General features: G+C 33.8%; 1 protein-coding gene across 3 annotated transcripts in view; it reads right to left on the bottom strand.

The window, feature by feature from the left end:
- PCDH15 (protocadherin related 15) overlaps positions 1-19,226 on the bottom strand; it is an 822,425-nt gene that overhangs the window by 270,052 nt on the left and 533,147 nt on the right. For all 3 annotated transcript variants that reach the window (XR_013995038.1, XM_081075408.1, XM_081075407.1), the window contains exons 10-11: positions 14,871-14,983; positions 2,051-2,257 (exon numbers count right to left, since the gene is read on the bottom strand). Coding sequence is in view for 2 of the 3 variants with exons in the window: in XM_081075408.1 (XP_080931534.1) it covers positions 2,051-2,257; positions 14,871-14,983 (320 nt within the window). In the remaining variant the exon portion in view is untranslated. The remainder of the gene's footprint in view (positions 1-2,050; positions 2,258-14,870; positions 14,984-19,226) is intronic.

Raw genomic sequence — 19,226 nt, forward strand, 5'->3', positions numbered from 1 at the left:
AAGTATGATAAATAGCCTTCTAAGAATTCGTTGTTCAACCAAGGAATGGGCCATAATTTGAAACAGGTAATTCAATATTATTAGAAATGTTGACACATGTGTTAGGTATCCTCATTTATGAGCTCACTTAAATAATAGATATATAGAAGTTATCTTATGATATTTTAGAAACCTTTGGGGTTAGTAGGGAGGGGATTAGACATACTTGTTCACTTTCTGGGCACCTAACAATAATTATTTACTAAAGATAATTTTAGATAAAGGATAGGGCCTAAATAGTATAATAAGCAAATGGCCAGATACACTGTGTTTAACTACTTGACATTTTTACAAAGTATATTATTTATGCCACTGTCCATATTAATGACATCATCTGGGAGTGATTCTCACTCTATGTCCAACCCCACCAGCCCCAACTGAAAAGGTAGGCCAAGGCAGTGGTGATTGCAACCATATTCCTTTCGGGCCACAGGTGATTGAATAGAAGGAGGAGACTGGTGAATATGAATCTCACAGTATTACACAGCTATTTCATGGTGCAACCATGAGTCAAATCCAGGGCTGGGTAACTGCAAAGCACAAACTCCTAAGGACCACAACACGCTGCCCCACCTCTGAGAAACAGCTTGAAGCATTTAATAGATTAACTGGCATGAAGTCTCCAAGAATAGAATTCTAGGTAGGGATTCCTAAAGGTATTAGACCCAGGAATGCTTCCTACCCTACCTCAGCAATACCTTCTGAGTCCCACTGCCCTTTACAAAATCCCGTAGAACACAAGTTTAACAAATTTTTTTCCAGGGGAAAAAACTGTGAAAGTGCCCTCTTCATTTACTAAACTAATGATAAATCTCCATGTAATGAGATTTTACAGACATTCTAGAGCTATGTTGTCCAATTAGTGACATATGACTATTAAAATTTAAACTAATTAAAAATAAACAAAATGCTAAAATTATGTTTTCAGTCAAGTTACATTCCAAGTTCCACATATGCTGCCATGTAGGGTAGCAAAGCTACAGAACATTTGTATTACCATAAAAAAATCTATTGAATAATGCTATTGAAGAAGGAGAAACTGCTGAGTCCAGACTTTACGTTGCAAGTGACAGAAATCAAACTTAAAGTATGTTAAAATAAAAAAAATAAAATAAAAAGGATATGTGGGGAAATGTTGTAGTGAGTCACAGAATCAAAGAAAAATATAGGATTAGTATAGCTTCGGGGACCTCATAACCTAAATAGGAACCCAACAGGACTCTTCTCTGTGTCTATCAGACTTATCGTCTCCCACTGATAATAGGTTTTCTTCATTATGTTAGTAAACTTGGCCACAATGGCTTCAGATTCATTTCCATTTCTTTACTGCATGATTCCAAAGTCTTCCAGCTCCAATTCTGTTTCCTTTCATTTCCTGGGAGGACTCTGACTGACCTGGTATAGATTTTCTTGTCTACTATTCATAACAGTCACTGTCACTAAGGATGTAAAATACTCTGATCTGCCCAGTCAGGACCATTTCCTACCCTAGTGTCAGCACCAGAAAAACAGAAGACAATGATGTATAGAGTGGAGGAGTGTTCTCATCATTGTAGCCACTGGCAGAAGTGTAAGTGGGTCAGCTGCCCCTACATGTTTTTTCTCTAAGATCATACTATCAGAAAAGTCTCCCAAGTCCCTTTCCAGGGCTGCCATAGTGATTTTGTATACTCTTGTTTAATATGATTATGTATTCCTTTTAGCAATCATATAAACTGTTTTTGATCCATATTAATAAATAAGAGTGCCCTGGTAATTTAGCTAACTGTAAGTGAAACATTCATTTCCTTATACTGAATATCTGTAAAATGAAAAAGAACAGTCGTTGAATTCAAAGATAGTTTTTAAAATAATATACTTGGTATGGAATTAAATTACTACACGAAGACTCTCACTTATATGGACTTTTCCTCTATTCTATAGCTCGTGTAACTATGCCTTTGTAATATTCCCTGTTGACATAAGAAGAGATGTGTTAACACAACAAGAACAAAATTTATATTTATCTTACATCTTCTACATCCTTGTCCAGAACCACGATTCTTAGAGGACTGGTCAAATTTACACTGTCAGAAATAGTTGATCCCACTGGGGCAGATTCTAGGATATAGCCTTGATAACTGGGCATTGTGAAATAGGGGCTCTGATTGTTTACATCCAGAATTTCAATATGTAGGCTGGCAAAAGCTGGAAGAGGATGACCATTGTCTTGTTCAGCCTAGAAAAGAATAAAAAAACGTTAAAAAATGTTATTATGTAATCTCTTTGGAGTATCACTTTTCATACCATATGTAGGGAATCTCTTTTGAACTGATATCATTGCAGAAAAAAAAATGCTTTAAAGCTAGAGGGATTTAGAAAACATAAATGAGGAAATGGAAATCCTCAAACCAAGTGTATATTTTAATAATAATAATCACTGCAATAAATTATGTAGCTCCCACTATATATTGTTAGAAGAAATAACTATGCTTAAATACAATTAGAAAATTGAGAAGTAAAGATATTTGAATAAATTGCTGATAAAATATTTAAATAAAGGCAGAGAAAATGATTCATAACTCCAATAAAGTATTATACTTATTTTTATCTCATCCATATCTTTTCATGCCACACTAATAAATACCCAAATAATTCATAATTCTATATAAAATTAATAGATTAATGCTACATTTGAACAGTCCTCAAAAGCATCATATAAGAACAAAGTATAATGATCATGAAATAATTTCAATGAAATATTTTAGTACCTATAGAATTTCAAATATATTTAACGATAAATGTTAAGTAAAATTAATATATATGTACTAGGAATATAATTGTTTTCTTATTTTTCTCTTGTTCCGTTTTTTAATAAATGATGTAAATTTATATTTCCAATACATTATCTTAGGAAATCTTCTTATGGTTATTTTGTGAATGGGGAGACTCCAATCCTTGTTTTTTTTTGTTTGTCTTTTTTGTTTGTTTGTTTTGTTTTTACCATACTATATAGCAATTCAAAAGTTTCATTTAAGAGAAGATTTCATCACAAGTGACTTCTAGAAAAACTACAAACTTGAGGAGAAATCACTGACACTTCAATAGTATATACATTTATTGAAATAAATTAAAATTCTGTCATAAATTTTTATTGATATGTTTTCTTCATTGTTGCAATAGTTGAATTTTTTAAATCAACTCAGTGTAAAATTTAAATACTTTATGTTAAATCCTGGAGTGTTTTCTTGTACGAAATAGTGAAATTTTGGCCATGAAAGTTTACCAGTAGTTCGGACAGATGTCTCTATTGAATCCAGAGGCAAGAACTTGGGCCTCTAGAAGATAATTTTGCACTTTCTTCTAATTGTAATTTAACATTTTCATCAATTAAAAGGGTGGGTAACAAATCACAGTGATGTTTGTAAGTAATGGTGTCTACACCAAGAAAAATCATGATATATTATCACTTCACCTTATTAATATTAATGATATTTGGAAATATAATGTAAGCAATTTATTAATTTTAAATGATGACAATTAATAAACCCATTGTGAAACAATATTATATAAAGCATTAGTTAAAATATTTTTTTTAGTATTTTGATAACTCATTTCAATATATTAGATTTCTATTTATAAGGTTATATAATTTATTTTTGATTTAAATTTTCACTTGGGAGCATATTGCCAAAGTGGTCTATGGCACACAATGTTTATGACACCCTGCTTTGCACTAAGGACAACAGTATTGAAATAATGTGTATCCTTTCCTGGAATTATGTACAATTCTTCACATATAACCGTATGTGCTCTTGACACCATCAGTATGGAGGAGCTCTTTCTATATCCAGTGGTTGTGATTAATTTTATGCTGAGCCATGGGTATTCTTCTAGGAGTTTCCCTCTGTGACATATAGTAGGACACAGCTGACCAGGACAAGTGGTACAGTCTATGACTAAAAAAACATCACTTTTACACTGGATGAAATTAATTGGTCCATATGGGGTTCTGACCCAATGACCTTGATCTAATTAAAGCAGGAACAGTTCATATACGCAGGTCATTCTGTACAGTACTTTTTCATATCCCTTTATTTTACATCTAATTATTCTAAAAGCCATTATGTCACATCCTGTACATACTAATAATGCTATGAAAAGTCACAAAATTTATTATTTGTCCCTTTTACGCAATACGCATAAAGCATACACAAACACAATTTATGGATGTTGAGGGGAAAACAAGAAGCAAAGCTCTATAACAATGAAAGACGCTTATATTTTACATTCAGCTCATATGTTGTTGATTTTTACTGCCTGCTGTGAAGCCAGGAAAATCATGTATTATTTGCATCATGAAAACAAGTGATCCAAAGAAAAAGTGAAACAAAAGTCAAATTAGACCTATCTAATTCCCCATATCTTTAAAAATAACATGTAAAACTTCTGTCTGTTACTTCAAGTTTGTTGTTAATGTTACTGATATTTTTTGGTTTGCTATTACATAGTTTGTCCTATTTGAGGTATTTCAGAGGTGCTAACCAGATATCCGTCTCCAAAGTTCACATTCTTAACTCCAATACTATTTTGATTTGTAAACTTGAAAAATACTCTTGTAATGATGAGGAAGCAGAAAGATGAGTTTTATGTTCAAAGCCACACCATATACAACAGAATAGGTCCCAGACTCAGGTCTCCTGAGTTATGAGAGGCTATACATGGAAATTCTCCACTTGTTTCTCTAATATAGAGAAAATGAATATCCCAATGTAAGAAGATATGACGGATTAGTAGCAGGAAAGAATATTAATAATGTTGATATTCCAGATTGAATTAGAGGTAAAATATGGAACTAAAAAAAAATTAATATTATTATGCTTTGTTCTTTAGTAGGCTCACGTATCAAATCTTTCATCACATACTCTTTTTCTATATAAGTAGTTATTCTCAAAAAACAGACTTATTTTGTTCTACTGTAATCTCTAGTGAGTATGTACAAACAAAGTAGGTCAAGTGAAACAAGGTGGCATTAAAAAAATAATTCTATAGCATAATATTATTTATATCTATAAAATCTATTGTAGCCAGTTAAACATTATATTTAAAATCCAGGTTTTGTTGGCAGAATTTCTTGGCATAAGCTCCATTTTCACTAATGAGACTACAATAAAATTCAAGTTAAAGAAGCAAAAACAACCAACCAAACAAACTGCTAAAAGCAGTACACATTTACTTTCAGTCCTTATCTTTCTTGACCTGTCTTCAACACTTAAAACATTATTCACTTATTAGTTGTCTTGTTGGTGATAGCCATTCTAACTGGTGTGAGGTGATATTTAATTGTGGTTTTTATTTGCATTTCTCTGATGATTAGTGTGGAAAAAACAAAAACATTACTCACTAGCATGTCATGACAACATTTTCTCTTGGTTTTCTCCTAAAATTACTATTCATTTCTTTTCATTCTCATTTGCTGGCTTCTGCTTTTATCCCCAACTTCTCAAAATTGGAGTGGCCCAGGAGTCAGGTCTTAGTAGACTTCTCTTCATCATAGTCACTTTCTAGCTGATTTTATCTAATCTCATGGTCTTAAAAATTTCAGATTCCTCCTGTGAATTCCAGAATCAATATCCAACTCTGTGCATAACAACTCTGTTTAGGTATGTAATAAACATTTAAAATATAACCTCTGAAAAAATGAAATTCTCATCCCCTGACAAAAACCTTCTCCACAAAGTCTTTTTCACCTAAGAGCAGCTCCATTCTCTCAGTTGCTCAAGAATTTTGGTGTTACCTGCACTACTTGCTTCTTTTCACACCTCACGTCTAATCTATAATGACATTCTCTTCAGTATTACTTTAAAATATATGCAGGTTCTTCCACTTCTCATCTCTTCCAGCATTACCACCTTGATTCCACCTATTATTATTTTCACCTGGATCATTTTAATTTCTCTGTCAGCTTCTACTCTTCTACTCTTGCAATAGCCTATTTCCTAATTTCCACCAGTGTTTTTGTTCAAAAATAGCCACTTCATTTCACTTCTCTCATTAAAACCCTTCAACAGGTTGGTCCCATTCCTACATGTGGTGGCTAAAAATTTAGAGGAATATCTTGGCTGCAGAGGGACCCCCCTGAGGTGTGAGGGGTCCCAACTCCACACTAGACTCTCCAGCTCAGGGTTCAAGTGCTAGGGAGAGATTCCCTGATACGCTGTCTGACCCAACTTGTGGGCCCACCCAAGCTGCTTCCAGTGCCTTTTCCATGTAAACAGCCTATCTTGGCTCATGCTGTGGGTTTTGCTAAAATCTCTTAAAGGTTCAAAAAATCCAAATAAGCATCATTTGGCCTCATTGTGACCCATCAGACTTGCTAAGTAGCCTCAAACCCAGCACTTGCAGCCGGCCTCAGTTTTCAGCTTAGCCTATCCCAGTTACCTCCATGCCAAGTACAAGTACAACCATTCTCAGATGACTTTGTAGCTCACAAGTGTCCCTGGGCAGGGCACAGCCAGTGGCTGGACTTGGCCTGCACCAGAGCCCCTCTGAACAGATCCCAGAACCAACACATCTGGAGACCAGCTTCAGAACACACTAGAGCATGAAGGAACCAACAACTTTCATAAATGACACCCCCAAGGAAATAAACAATAGGGACCAGACCTCTGCTAAAGTGAATCTTGCTCTGTAGGGTCAGCCCCCGCACATCTTCTCTACTGTATTCATGGACAGTCCTCACAACCAATCAGCCTGAGGGTCAAAACTTCCCATTGACATGCCACCAGTACCCAACGCTTAACTATAACAAAAGGGCACACAGAACCCACGTAAGGGACACACCTGAAGCACCCGGCTCTGATATCCGAAGAGACTGTGCCACTGGGCCATAAAGGACATCTAGTACCTAAGGCCACCTCACTCCAGTCAAAAGTAGATCTTTAAATGGGCTATTTTCCGAGGCTGGGAGGGAGTGAGAGTCAATGTTTCTCTTACATGAGGGTGCTCTTGAGAAAAATAATGGTAATTTTCCCTATTTAGCTTACAAGTTTTTAGATATGCCCTTTCAGTTTTAGTTTTCTAGGCAACAACCAAAGAACCTTATGAAGAAAGATAACTTGGGAACAATCATGTAGGGATAAGTCATTTATGTATGTGAAGGGGTGTGTAGTGGGAAGATATTGCCAGGCCTACTCAGAAAGCAGCTTTCATTTGAACATTTTTATAGTATCTGGACTTGTTGCACTCTTACAATGACCTTTGCAGACAAGAGGGCCTTGCCAAAAACAAGGCACTCAGATGAAAATGGATAAACTGCTTTTCTTCTTCCAAGCAGTTGCAGGTCACCTTGTGAGGAAAGAAAGAGGCCAAGTAAAATATCACCTCTGTGTGTCTTTTGTCAGCTTGCACATTTGGACAGTCACCATATTCAACGGCTGTATTCTATTTCTGTTCTGACTAACCCAGCTGGATGAATAACAGCATGAGGCAAGAGAACACCGAACGTTCATTCCTTTTATTTATTTCCATAGTTGGCATAATAGTCAATTAATTCAACCTAGTACTTAGAATTTTTAGAAATGTGGACAATCAGGATGAAATAAAAGGATACAGTGCTCTTTTTAAGGAAAAAAAATGTTTTATGTGGCAATCTAACAAACTTTTTTTTAAAAAAAAGGAATATAAAATTAAAATAAAATATGAACATTCAGCAAATGTATCAAATATATCAATGCATTTCTGAAAGTGCTATTCACTCAGAAATCCATGAAGGCATTGCTATTTTATTACTAATTACTAAGGCCTGAAATTTCTGGGTGATGATGTTCTCTAAAATGGATAAAGGATTTTCTCTCTTAATGGACTCAAACTTCCTCACCTTAGAGATCTTGCTATTGTGGCAGAGGAAATGAGCTTATTTTTTATTGACCTGCTGAATTAAGATGTGGGGTACACATGTATTTCATTCTATCATCCGGAATTCATAAGAATAGGGAGAAGAGTACATGGGTAGAATATTTGAAGAATTACGGAAGTATGTCATCCGTAGTATTTGTCTTGTTTCCTGTGGCTAGACAACATCAGCTCTGTTATTTTTTCCTCTCCTAACACTGGCTCATTAAAGGCTCCTATTCAATTTTTCCCAAAGGAAGTGTCCACACCTTTGTTTTCTTTTTTCTGTTTTCTTTCTTTCTTTGTTTTTCTTTCTTTCTTTCTTTCTTTCTTTCTTTCTTTCTTTCTTTCTTTCTTTCTTTCTTTCTTTCTTTCTTTCTTTCTTTCCTTCCTTCCTTCCTTCCTTCCTTCCTTCCTTCCTTCCTTCCTTCCTTCCTTCCTTCCTTCCTTTCTTTCATCTTCCTTCCTTTCCTTTCTCTCTCTCTCTCTCTCTCTCTCTCTCTCTCTCTCTGTCTCTCTCTGAATAGTCAATACTCATATTACAGCAAAAATAAATGAATAAATAAATGAATAAATAAATAAATAAATAAATGGAACTTACACTTCACAATCTCCTTAACAGAGTTAATGGATGTTGATAGTACTTTCATTTTAATAGTTGATGCTGTCCTTCTTATTTTAGAAGGGATGACTGATGTTCTGTGACTTGTTTTCCTTTCTATCTTCCCCTGATACGTGATATTTCAAACTGACAAAGTTCTCTGTCAGAAATTCATGTAGGAGGCAAATTTCAAACGGCTTCATGGCAATATGGATTACCATAATTATTTTGTTGTTGTTTTAGCAATAATCTGTTGGTAATGTAAAGAGACAGGAAGGATGCAAGGAAAAGATGCTAAGATTTGAGCGATGTGTGTGAAATGATGGGCCATGAGGATGAGAACTAAAGAACTACAATGAGTATGGAAAGTTAGGGAGACATTCAAGAGAAATTCCAGAGTTACCTGGATTGGACTTGAAAAGTGACTGGATGGGGATATAGGGGAGCAGACACCTAACAGGAACTGGGAGCTCCAAGATTGGGTGAATGGGTGATTGTAATAGTATTAACTGAAAGAAAGCAAGCTTCAGGTTTTTAGAGGATGTGTATGAGTATATTTCACTACATTCTAATTCTGACACAATTGTACAATACTACGTGTAGGCATGTAGCTAGTAATTGCAAATATAGATGTAGAATTTAAGAAGGGAAATATTATAAGTCTGAAAGCATAATTTCCATACTTGTAATTTCCTTGAGGTAGAACTTTCATACATTTCTGTCTTCTCAACACCAAGCAAAATGACAGACACCTAATAAGCACACAGAAAGGATCTGACAAACTGAAAACTAGCAAATTTCATATGCCTTAAAAACAAAGAATCTGAGTTTTACTTTGGATCCCTGTGAGTTAAAGTATAAATGAGATCATTATTCAAATAGAAGCTAAATATTTTGTAGTATTGTGGCATTAGAGATTCACATGTCTGGCCAATGGTTGTAGTAGCTGTTCTCTTAGTTCTCAGTCTTTCTCGGATTCTGTTGTTCTTTGATTTTCAAATTTTTAAAGCATAAGATTTGAAAATATAAACTGAATAGAAGAAAGCGTAGGTACTACACTTACAGACTATGAGTTCAAAGAGGATTTTATAAATTTGACCTCAAAGGCAAGGGAAGTAAAAGATAAAATAAATGAATGGGACTATATAAACTGAAAGCTTCTACACAGCAAAAGAAAACATCAACAAAACAAAGATGCAATCAACTAAATGGGAGAAGATATTTGCTAACATTGCCTCTGGTAAAGGGCTAGTATCCAAAATATATAAGGAAATCACACAACTCAACACAAAAAGACAAACAATCCAATTAAAAAATGAGCAGAGAACAAGAAAAATAACTTTTCTCAAGAAGACATACAAATGGCCAACAGATATATGGAAATATGTTCAACTTTACTAGCTATTAGGGAAACAGAAATCAAAACCACAATGATATATCACCTCAACCTGTTTGAGTGGCTATTGTCAACAAGACAAATAATAAGAAGCGTTGGAGAGGCTACGGAGAAAAAGAAACCTGCATACACTGTTGGTGGGAATGTAAATTGGTACAGTTGCTATGGAAGGCAGTGTGGAGGGTCCTCAAAAAATTAAGAACAGGATTACCATATGACCCTGCAAAACTTCTCCTGGGTATATACCCCAAAAATCTGAAAACATTCATCCGTAAATATATATGTACTGCGATGTTCACTGCAGCATTATTTATGGTGGCCAACACATGGAAACAACCAAAGTGTCCTTCAATAGATAATTGGATAAAGTAGATGTGGTACATATAAATAATGGAATACTACTCTGCCATAAGAAAAGATGAAATAGTGCCATTTACAACTACATGGATGGACCTTGAAATTATTACACTAAGGGAAATAAATCAGACAGAAAAAGTTGAGAATCATATGACTTCACTCATATGTGGGATATAAAACTAAAAACAACAAAGGAACAAGACAAATAAATAAATAAAAACTCATAGACACAGACAGCAGTTTAGTGGTTACCAGAGTGTAAGTGGGGGAAGGGAGATGGTAGAAGAGTGTAATGAGGGTCAAATATATGGTGATAGAAGAGAACTGACTCTAGGTGATGAGCACACAATTATAGAATTGTACACTTGAAACCTATGTAATTTTAATAACCACCGCCCCCCCAATAAATTTATTTTTAAAAAATTTCTAAAGCTAAATAACTTGCCAGAACTGGCACCTCAGCACTAATATTTAAGCTCACAATTTTCAATTCTGTGGCTAATTTTCTGTGTCAAAAATATACATTTTCTTTAGACAAAAAAGATTTTTATTAAAATCCACTAGCTTTACACTGTGCCTTAAGATATGTCTTGAACTTTTTACAAGGATTGAATTTATACAAGAAGTTCATCAAATCTTTATTATGGACAGAGGCACAGATAAAATTGTATAAAATACATACACTTTCAAATGTATGTTTTTAAAACACTGTGAACATGTAAGTACCCAAGTCCAGCAGCCTTAAAAGATTTCTATGCCAGTGAGAAAAAATTACAAACAAATATTTATTGAGTACCTTGTATGCACATTACATGCATAGGGATGGGGGCTGGGACCAACATGTAAAGAAATATATTACAATCTATCCTCACATAAAGGTCAGGAGAAAATAAACAGGCACTTTCAATACAGAGTAAGCAGAGCCACTATAGAGACAAGCAGATGCAAGGAGGGGCTTCCAACAAGTCTCATGCCTTTCCAGAAAAAATATCATTTTAGCATTCAAAGCATAAACAAAGCAACAATGTGAATTAGACTGTTGATGAAGAAAGGGAGGAGTAGACTTGGTGGTGGAGATGTGGGGTATCACTTTGTGAGGGGTGTAAATGTCTAATCATGTTGTTTTGTACACTTGAAGGTAATATAATAAAAGAAAGAAAGGAAGCAAGGGGGGAGGAAAGGAGGAAGGAAGGAAGGAAGGAAGGAAGGAAGGAAGGAAGGAAGGAGGGAGGGAGGGAGGGAGGGAGGGAGGGAGGGAGGGAGGGAGGGAGGGAGAGAGAGAGGAAGGAAGGAAGAAAGGAAGGAAGGAAGCAAAGAAGGATTCAGGAAGAGGGAACACTATCTATAAATGCCTCAAGGCTAGAAAAGACATGGTGAATTTAGGGCCCTGCAAGTGGCCTAGCATGGCTGAAATAGAAAGTGTGCAGGGTGACTGATAATAGCTTAGGTTTAATATGCCCATCATGTGGAAAGAAAAGAAGTTAAAGGTTAGCCTGCTAGACAATATGAGGAGGTTATTGGGTAACAATATCAGACAGCCCATGATACAGCTATTAGTTGTTGATAAAAAAATGATAAAAACAAAACACAACTATATTTTAGCAACAGAGAGAATGAATTGTTATGAATTTATCCATTTAATCTTTGTAATAGATATCCAGAGTATAAATATATCAATTAATAACATTAAAAATATACTGACTTACAATGATGAAGGTGAATTTTCTGGGCTTTGTTATAGTCACTCCATGCATGAACTGATTCACTATCATCTAGAATCTAAACTGTCATTTCATATTTCTGTTTCATAGTTTTTTTCCGCTTTATGACCATTGTGATCACAACTTTTCATCCAAACTGGGTCATTTTTGATAGTGAAAGAGGTATTATGAATAATTACACAAGGTCAAGAGGCATAAATATGAACTGTACTGTGCAAACCAAATGTAAGAGTCTTATTTCAAATGTGCATTTCATTTTAAAATATGATTAAGTGATTACAACTTTTAAAAATTTGGAATGGTACATTGATACAGAAAATTCTTTCTTCTTTTAATTGACATGTTTTAAACCTTTTGTACTCTAAAGTAAGTGAATTACTCCATTTTGTCCTTTCTAGTTTCACCTTTACATTTTTATTTGTCAGTTTACTGAATAAATCACTGGCAGAAATACATGAAATGAAGATGATAGATCTCTAAATCATGACACTTGCCAGCGGTAAAAAGCGCATGTAGCTTTTTAAAGCAGAATTCCTCTTCAAAGTCTAGGAGAAAATACTTCATTTTATTTTATTTTTCCTTAGCTTTGGATACAGAAATTGGGATCGAGTCCAATAAAGAACTTTCATGGCCAATGAAAAATGAAGCATTATTAAAATAATAAAAGGTAAGGAAGGTGAAAGACTTACTACAGAAGAGAACTGTCAGATTGTAGCATTTCAATGGAACCCTCCACAAAGCCACAATATTCAGCTCTTATTCAAGCAGGTGGCACATTATTATTCTTACAGATTGATATCTTTGGTTATTATCCTCTTGACTGCATGCAAAACACAGTAATTTTAATCTAATAATGTCTGTAAAAACTTCCATTAATAATATGAAGTGTTATTAAAAATAAAAAATCTACAGCCTATTCTAATTGATTTTTATTTTTATAATTGACAGACTGAGTTTCACTGTAACTGTGTACACTAGGACAACTGACTTTGATAATAAAGGAAAACAATGGATTTCGTATTTCAAATGAGGCAGTTTAGAAATAGTGCTTTGTCAAGTTTCTTACTGCCCACAGAGGGAAGCACCACATGGCTTCAGGTAAATCGACAGTAGACAATGGATACACATTTTGAGTTTTATATAATCCAATGATTAAAAAAAAAAAAACGTAGTCAATGCAAGAAGATGAATCTCATGCATGCCCATTATATATAAATGGTAAAATAAGTTTTTCTTTGTCAAATGACTCCTAAATCACCTACTGAATGAAATCCAAGGAAATTGCAATTGCATTTAAGGCTCTGCCTGTGGTCTGGCTCTATACCTCATTTCCCTGTTAACTGCTTGTAGCCTCTTATGTAATGCCTCCAAGCATTTACTTCTGTTCTTCCTTATGTTCAAACATATTTTCCACTTTTATTCATTGGCCAAACTCTTCTAATACAAGAAAAGTTAGCTTGGGGTAATCTCCAGAAAATCTTCCCTGAGTCCCCAGATTAATTTAAATGTGTCTACTTTGTGCTTCATCAGCATTTGCCATGTGTCTTTCTATTAGCAGTCCATGTGGTATATTTGATTTATCGGCTTATGTAACTCTTTAAAATTCTAGACTACAAATTATTTAGAGACTAAGGACCAATAAATATACTCAGGATCTGGTATGTATAATATAATAGGAGCTAACAAAAATATGTCCTAATTTCAGGTAAAATTAAATGTGTGTCTCCTATTATTGTTTGAAGTTGCACTGAGAGATCGCAAGCCAGACAACCGTTTTTAAGCAACTGCGTCTTGGTGATGTGAAAAAAGTATGACTTTCGCTTATGTAAATTTAAATTTATACCTGAATTCTATTGTTTATTAGTGATGTAACTCTGAGCCAATCACTTACTCTGAGCTTTAGTTTCCACCTTTGTACCAATTAGCATACTATTAAAGTTAAGGCTATAATTCAATGAAAAATATACACAAAATACTTTGTACAATGCACATGCTCAGTAAGCTTCCTTACCTTATTTCCTTTTCCTTTACTACATTAAAATAAAATAAAAAAAAAAACCATAAGGCTACATTTCTATAGCTTACTTTTGTATGTGTAGATATGAAAAAGTTATATAACACACCAGACTTTCTGTGTCCTTTCTTAGGTCCATTTTTTTACTCAGAATACCCTTTTCCCAGCCCCCATATCTACTTCATAAATTCCGACTCTTCTTTCACTGCCCAGATCAAATCTTACCTTCTCAATGAAGTCTATCAAAATTAATTGACAGATCATGTAGGTTTCCACAGCATCTTTGAACTGATTTCATTATTTAAAAAATAGGTATCATTAAACCAAAATTATAATGCTAAATGGATTCCTATAGGTTTGCAAAATTTTCCAGTCTAGGATCATGTTTCAAAATTTTAAAAAAAGAGAGAGACATATAATAAAAGTATTTCTGGACAAGTGTGATTTTTTTTTTCTTTTTGTTAGATAGAGCACCAACATTTAAAAAAATAATGCATTATTAAAATAAAAATATACAAATCCATTCACATTTAAACATATACCTTAGATAAAAATTAATTCCTTTTAGTAAAAATGAAATTAAATGTTAGAAGATGTAATAAAGTATAGAGTGCAGAATTAGATATATTAGACCACAGCATTTATTATATACAAATATGTTTACTATTTGAATCACATTGCAATATAAAAGTTTATTTTAAAGAAAACCAACTATGTATTAAAACTGCTGCACTTTAGATTTTTAATGAAAAATTGGCTAATTGCTATCCAAATTATTTTTAATTTTTATATTAAAATGTCCAGAGTTGCCTCTACAGGTTTCTTGATCAGTTTATAAACACAAGGAAATAAGAAATTAGCTTAATTTACCTTAATAACCAAATCAAATTTCTGGTAAAAATCTCTGTTTACTGGCTCCAGGAGACTGAGTTCTGCAGTCCTAGGGTGCATATGGAAGAATCGTGGGTAATCCTCAGGAGTCCCTGAAACGCATTAAGATTTCAGTACATAATTGAGAACAATAAGTAATATGTGTATCTGCTTTATCTATTTCCCTTCATTAACTGAGAAACAAACTCACAATTTCATTATTAAATTAAGTTCAAAATTAGGCAATCTAGGGAAAGCAGATGCAAATGTAGTGTATAATTAATTAGTTTATGAGTAAAAGGATGGAAAATATGTTTCGTTTAGATGGTTTTCCAAATAACTTTTATTAACAGCTCTTAAATTATTTGTAACTTCATCACATGAAAAAAGCTATTAAATGTAGGGAGATCAAATTTTGAATTCTAAAATTGTATTTTAATGTTGCATAAATCTCAGTTATAGCCTGCATGGTCTTTCAACATATCTTGTAATAAACAATGACTAGTAATTTGTACCAAATATCAAGATGCTTGGAAATTAAATGAACATATTCTGTTCCAGCCAAGCAAATGTTTTTTCTTAAGATAAATATCAAACTATATCAATTATATTAAATGAAAATATTTAAAAAATATTACATAAAATATTTGGTGATACTTATAATATCTAGAGAGGATATTTCTTAAATTTTAGTGAGCTGAAAACATTTCTTCTTGCAGAAATTTCCTTCAGTTGTCATCTTCCTTTGTATACTGTGACATTTTCCCGAAGTGAAGAAAAATAAATATCAAATACTGTAACTGTATAGTATATGCATTTAGCTAAACAAAAAACACAAGAATAAAATCACATAGTTTCCAATTATTGAAGCCTGCTCTGTGCTAAATATTTTATTTAAGTAAACATCAATAACTCTGCAAATCATTCCCATTTTACAGAGGAGGATTTGAGAGCTTTGAGATATGAAATGACTTGTCTGAGGTCAAAGAGACGACGTAACACAGAACATGCCTTAAAATCTAGTTTGCTAGAAGCCAAACATATCCAAAAATGAGTTTTTTGGTACTACTACTTTGTCTCAACTGTGAGACAAAAAGAGAAATTCTCCTGGGTATTATGTTAAGGGAAGGGGAGACAAAAATTACATCAGTAAAATAGACTTGACAATCCAGAAATAGTCAAAATCACGCATGAATATTTAGCATATGATAAAGGAGTTATCTCAAAACAGTAGGAGGAAATGGATTTTTGAATAGGAGCATTTACTTAGTAGGAGAGCCATATAGAAAATGATACAGTTGCATCCATTCTTCATACATATACTAGAGTAAACCGCAAATAGAGAAGCTATTCATGCACAATAAATAATGAAACAGTATAAGTGCCAGTAATAGATAAAAAGGCAGATAGAGTCAACTCTACTGTGAGAATGAAAATAGCTTCCCTAGCTATGACTCAAACTCACGAAGCAGTGAGTGAAAAAAGAGACAAATTTGATGACATTACAAAATTACATGGCAGGACACAATAAACAAAGTAAAACCTCAAGTGACAAACTAGGGGAAATAATTACAATTTACATCAGAGATACATATATCTATATCATATACAGATTTAAAAATTAGAAAATAAAAATATCAACAATACATAAAAACAAGAGTCTGGGCTACAGAATGAACAGGTCATTCACAGACAGAGAAAGGCAAATGACACTTGATCATATACCAAGATGTTCACCTTTACACATGAAAATGAAAAATTAAAATTGAAACCACACTGAAATTCCGGTTCTTACTTTGGGATTAGCAATGCTCAAGGTGGATACCACATTCTATTGGTGAGCCTATTGGAAAACATGTACTTTCGGACATTTCTGGTGTTATTAAAAGAGTGTTACAAAACCTCTGAGGGAGAATTTATCATAGTCTACCAAAATAACATTAGTACTGGGGTATTTTGGGAAGTGTAGGAGAAACCAGGAACCTATCTCTTTACATAGACAACAATTACAACAATGGAATCTGTCACATGTAACTGTTTTTGAACTCTGGAGTTTACTGAAGTCTTGTAACTTCTAGGGCAAGGGTGGGACAGTAAATTGTGATTAATTTCTGTCAATTACAGCTTTTAGCACAATAGAAGTTGCCCATTCCCCACCCCTCAGCCCCTTGACAAAGAAATTGTTCACTTGTTTCTGAAGCAGCTTGCAAACTGCTTGTGGGAGCCAGGCCCTGGCAGAAAAGATCCTTCCAAATTTTGCCTTCCAAATACCAGAGATCTGTACTCTGATGAGTGCTTGCTGATTCTGTTCATAGAGTGCAAGCAGCTGTTATTGTGCTAACTCCTCCTATTGTTGCAAGCTCCCCCGCCTCCTCCACCTCAACCCTTCAGACAAAAGTGAATTCCAAGTTACTTAAAGAGCCAGCATCCTTTCTTTGACCCTTTATTTTTCTCTTTTTCCCCCCTTTGGAAGCTAGAAATTAAAGATGGTAATATTCAAAAACAACTGTATATGGGAAAGGTGGTAGATCAGGAAGTCATTGTACATACCCAGGGAAAGATATAGGCTCAGGAAATTTTTGAGGGGACTTTAAGTTTACACCAGTAAACTTTTCTTTAGATTTACAATAATAAAAATTAAATAAATAAATAAACAGACAAACAAACCAAAACATTAGACAGCAATACCTGATGAAGTAGGGGAATATCATTTTCAGAGTTATCATGTTATTAGATTCAAATGTGCAGTTTTCAATACTAAAGATAAGCACAACAACAAAGAAAACACAAGGTATACAAATAAACTGGAAAGTATTTCCACTCAAAGGAAAAAAAAAATCAACAGAAACTGTCCCAGTAAAACACCTCTCAGACAAAGATTTCAAAACAACTGTCCTAAAGATGCTCAAGTAACTAAAGGAAGACATAGAAAAAGTCAATAAAATTATGCATGTACAAAATGGAAATATCAATAAAGAGATAGAACACCTAAAAATAAATGATAAAGAAATTTTGGAGCTGAAAGTATAAGAATTGAAATGAAAAATTTACCACAGTGGTTCAAAGGCAGAGTTGAACAGGCAAAAGAAAGAATCAATGAACTTGAAGATAGAGCAATGGCAATTATTGAGTCTGAGCAATAGTAAGAAAGAAAGAAAAAAACAGATTGAACAAAAGTAAACAGTAACTAATGGACATATGGGACACTATCAAGCCAACCAACATACACATTATTGGAGTCCTAGAAGGAAAAGAGAGAGAGAAAGGGGCTGGGAGAATGTTTGAAAAAATAGTGGCTGAGAAATTCCCAAGTTTGATGAAAGACATAAATATACACATCTGATAAACTCAATGAAATCTGTGTAAGACGAATTCAAAGAGACTCACACCAAGACATATTATAATCAAACTCAAAAGACAAAGACAAATGAGAATCTCAAAAGCAGCTAGAGAGAAGAGACACATTACATGCACAAGATCCTAAGTAAGATTATCAGCATATTTCTTATCAGAAACTTCGAAGGCTCAAAGATAGTGGGTAAATATACATCAAAGTATTACCGTGATTCCCCGAAAATAAGACCTAGCCAAACAATCAGCCCTAATGCGTCTATTAGAGCAAAAATTAACATAAGACCTGGTATTATATTATATTACACTATGTTACGCTATGTTACTCTATGTTACTCTATGTTACGCTATGTTACGTTATGTTGCGTTATGTTACGTTACATTATGCTATATTATATTATATAAGACCGAGTCTTATATTATAGCAAAATAAGACGATGTCTTATTTTTCTCCAAAAGACCCATTAGAGCTGATTGTCCAGCTAGATCTTATTTTCAGGGAAATAGGTAAAACAAACAAAAACTGTTAAAAGTAATCCTATATGTGGCAAAACTGTCCTTTAAGAGTGTCAAAGAAATTAAGACATTCCCAGATACACAAAAGCTGAGAGAGTTTATTATTAAGACCCTCCCTCAAAGAAATGTTTAAGGGAATCTTGTAGGTTGAAATGAAAGGAACTTGACACTGTACAAAGAAATACAAATCTCAGTAAAGGTAAATACATGGGCAATAATAAAAGTTAGTATTATAGTAACAATGATTTATATCTACACTTTGTTTTCTACATAATTTAAGACACTAATGCATTTTAAAAAATATTAGTGTATGTTTTCAGGCACATGATGTATAAACATGTAATTTTGTGACATCAACAACTGAAAAGGGTAAGGTTTGATCTGTGAGTTAAGATTTTTTGTATATTATTGAGGTTAAGCTGGTATAAATTCAAGTTAAAGTGCTATAAATTTAGAATGTTAAATGTAATCCCCAAGGTGAAGATAACG

This window comes from Rhinolophus hipposideros (assembly GCF_964194185.1).
Source record: "Rhinolophus hipposideros genome assembly, chromosome: 15".
In the NCBI taxonomy this organism is placed as follows: Eukaryota; Metazoa; Chordata; class Mammalia; order Chiroptera; family Rhinolophidae; genus Rhinolophus; species Rhinolophus hipposideros.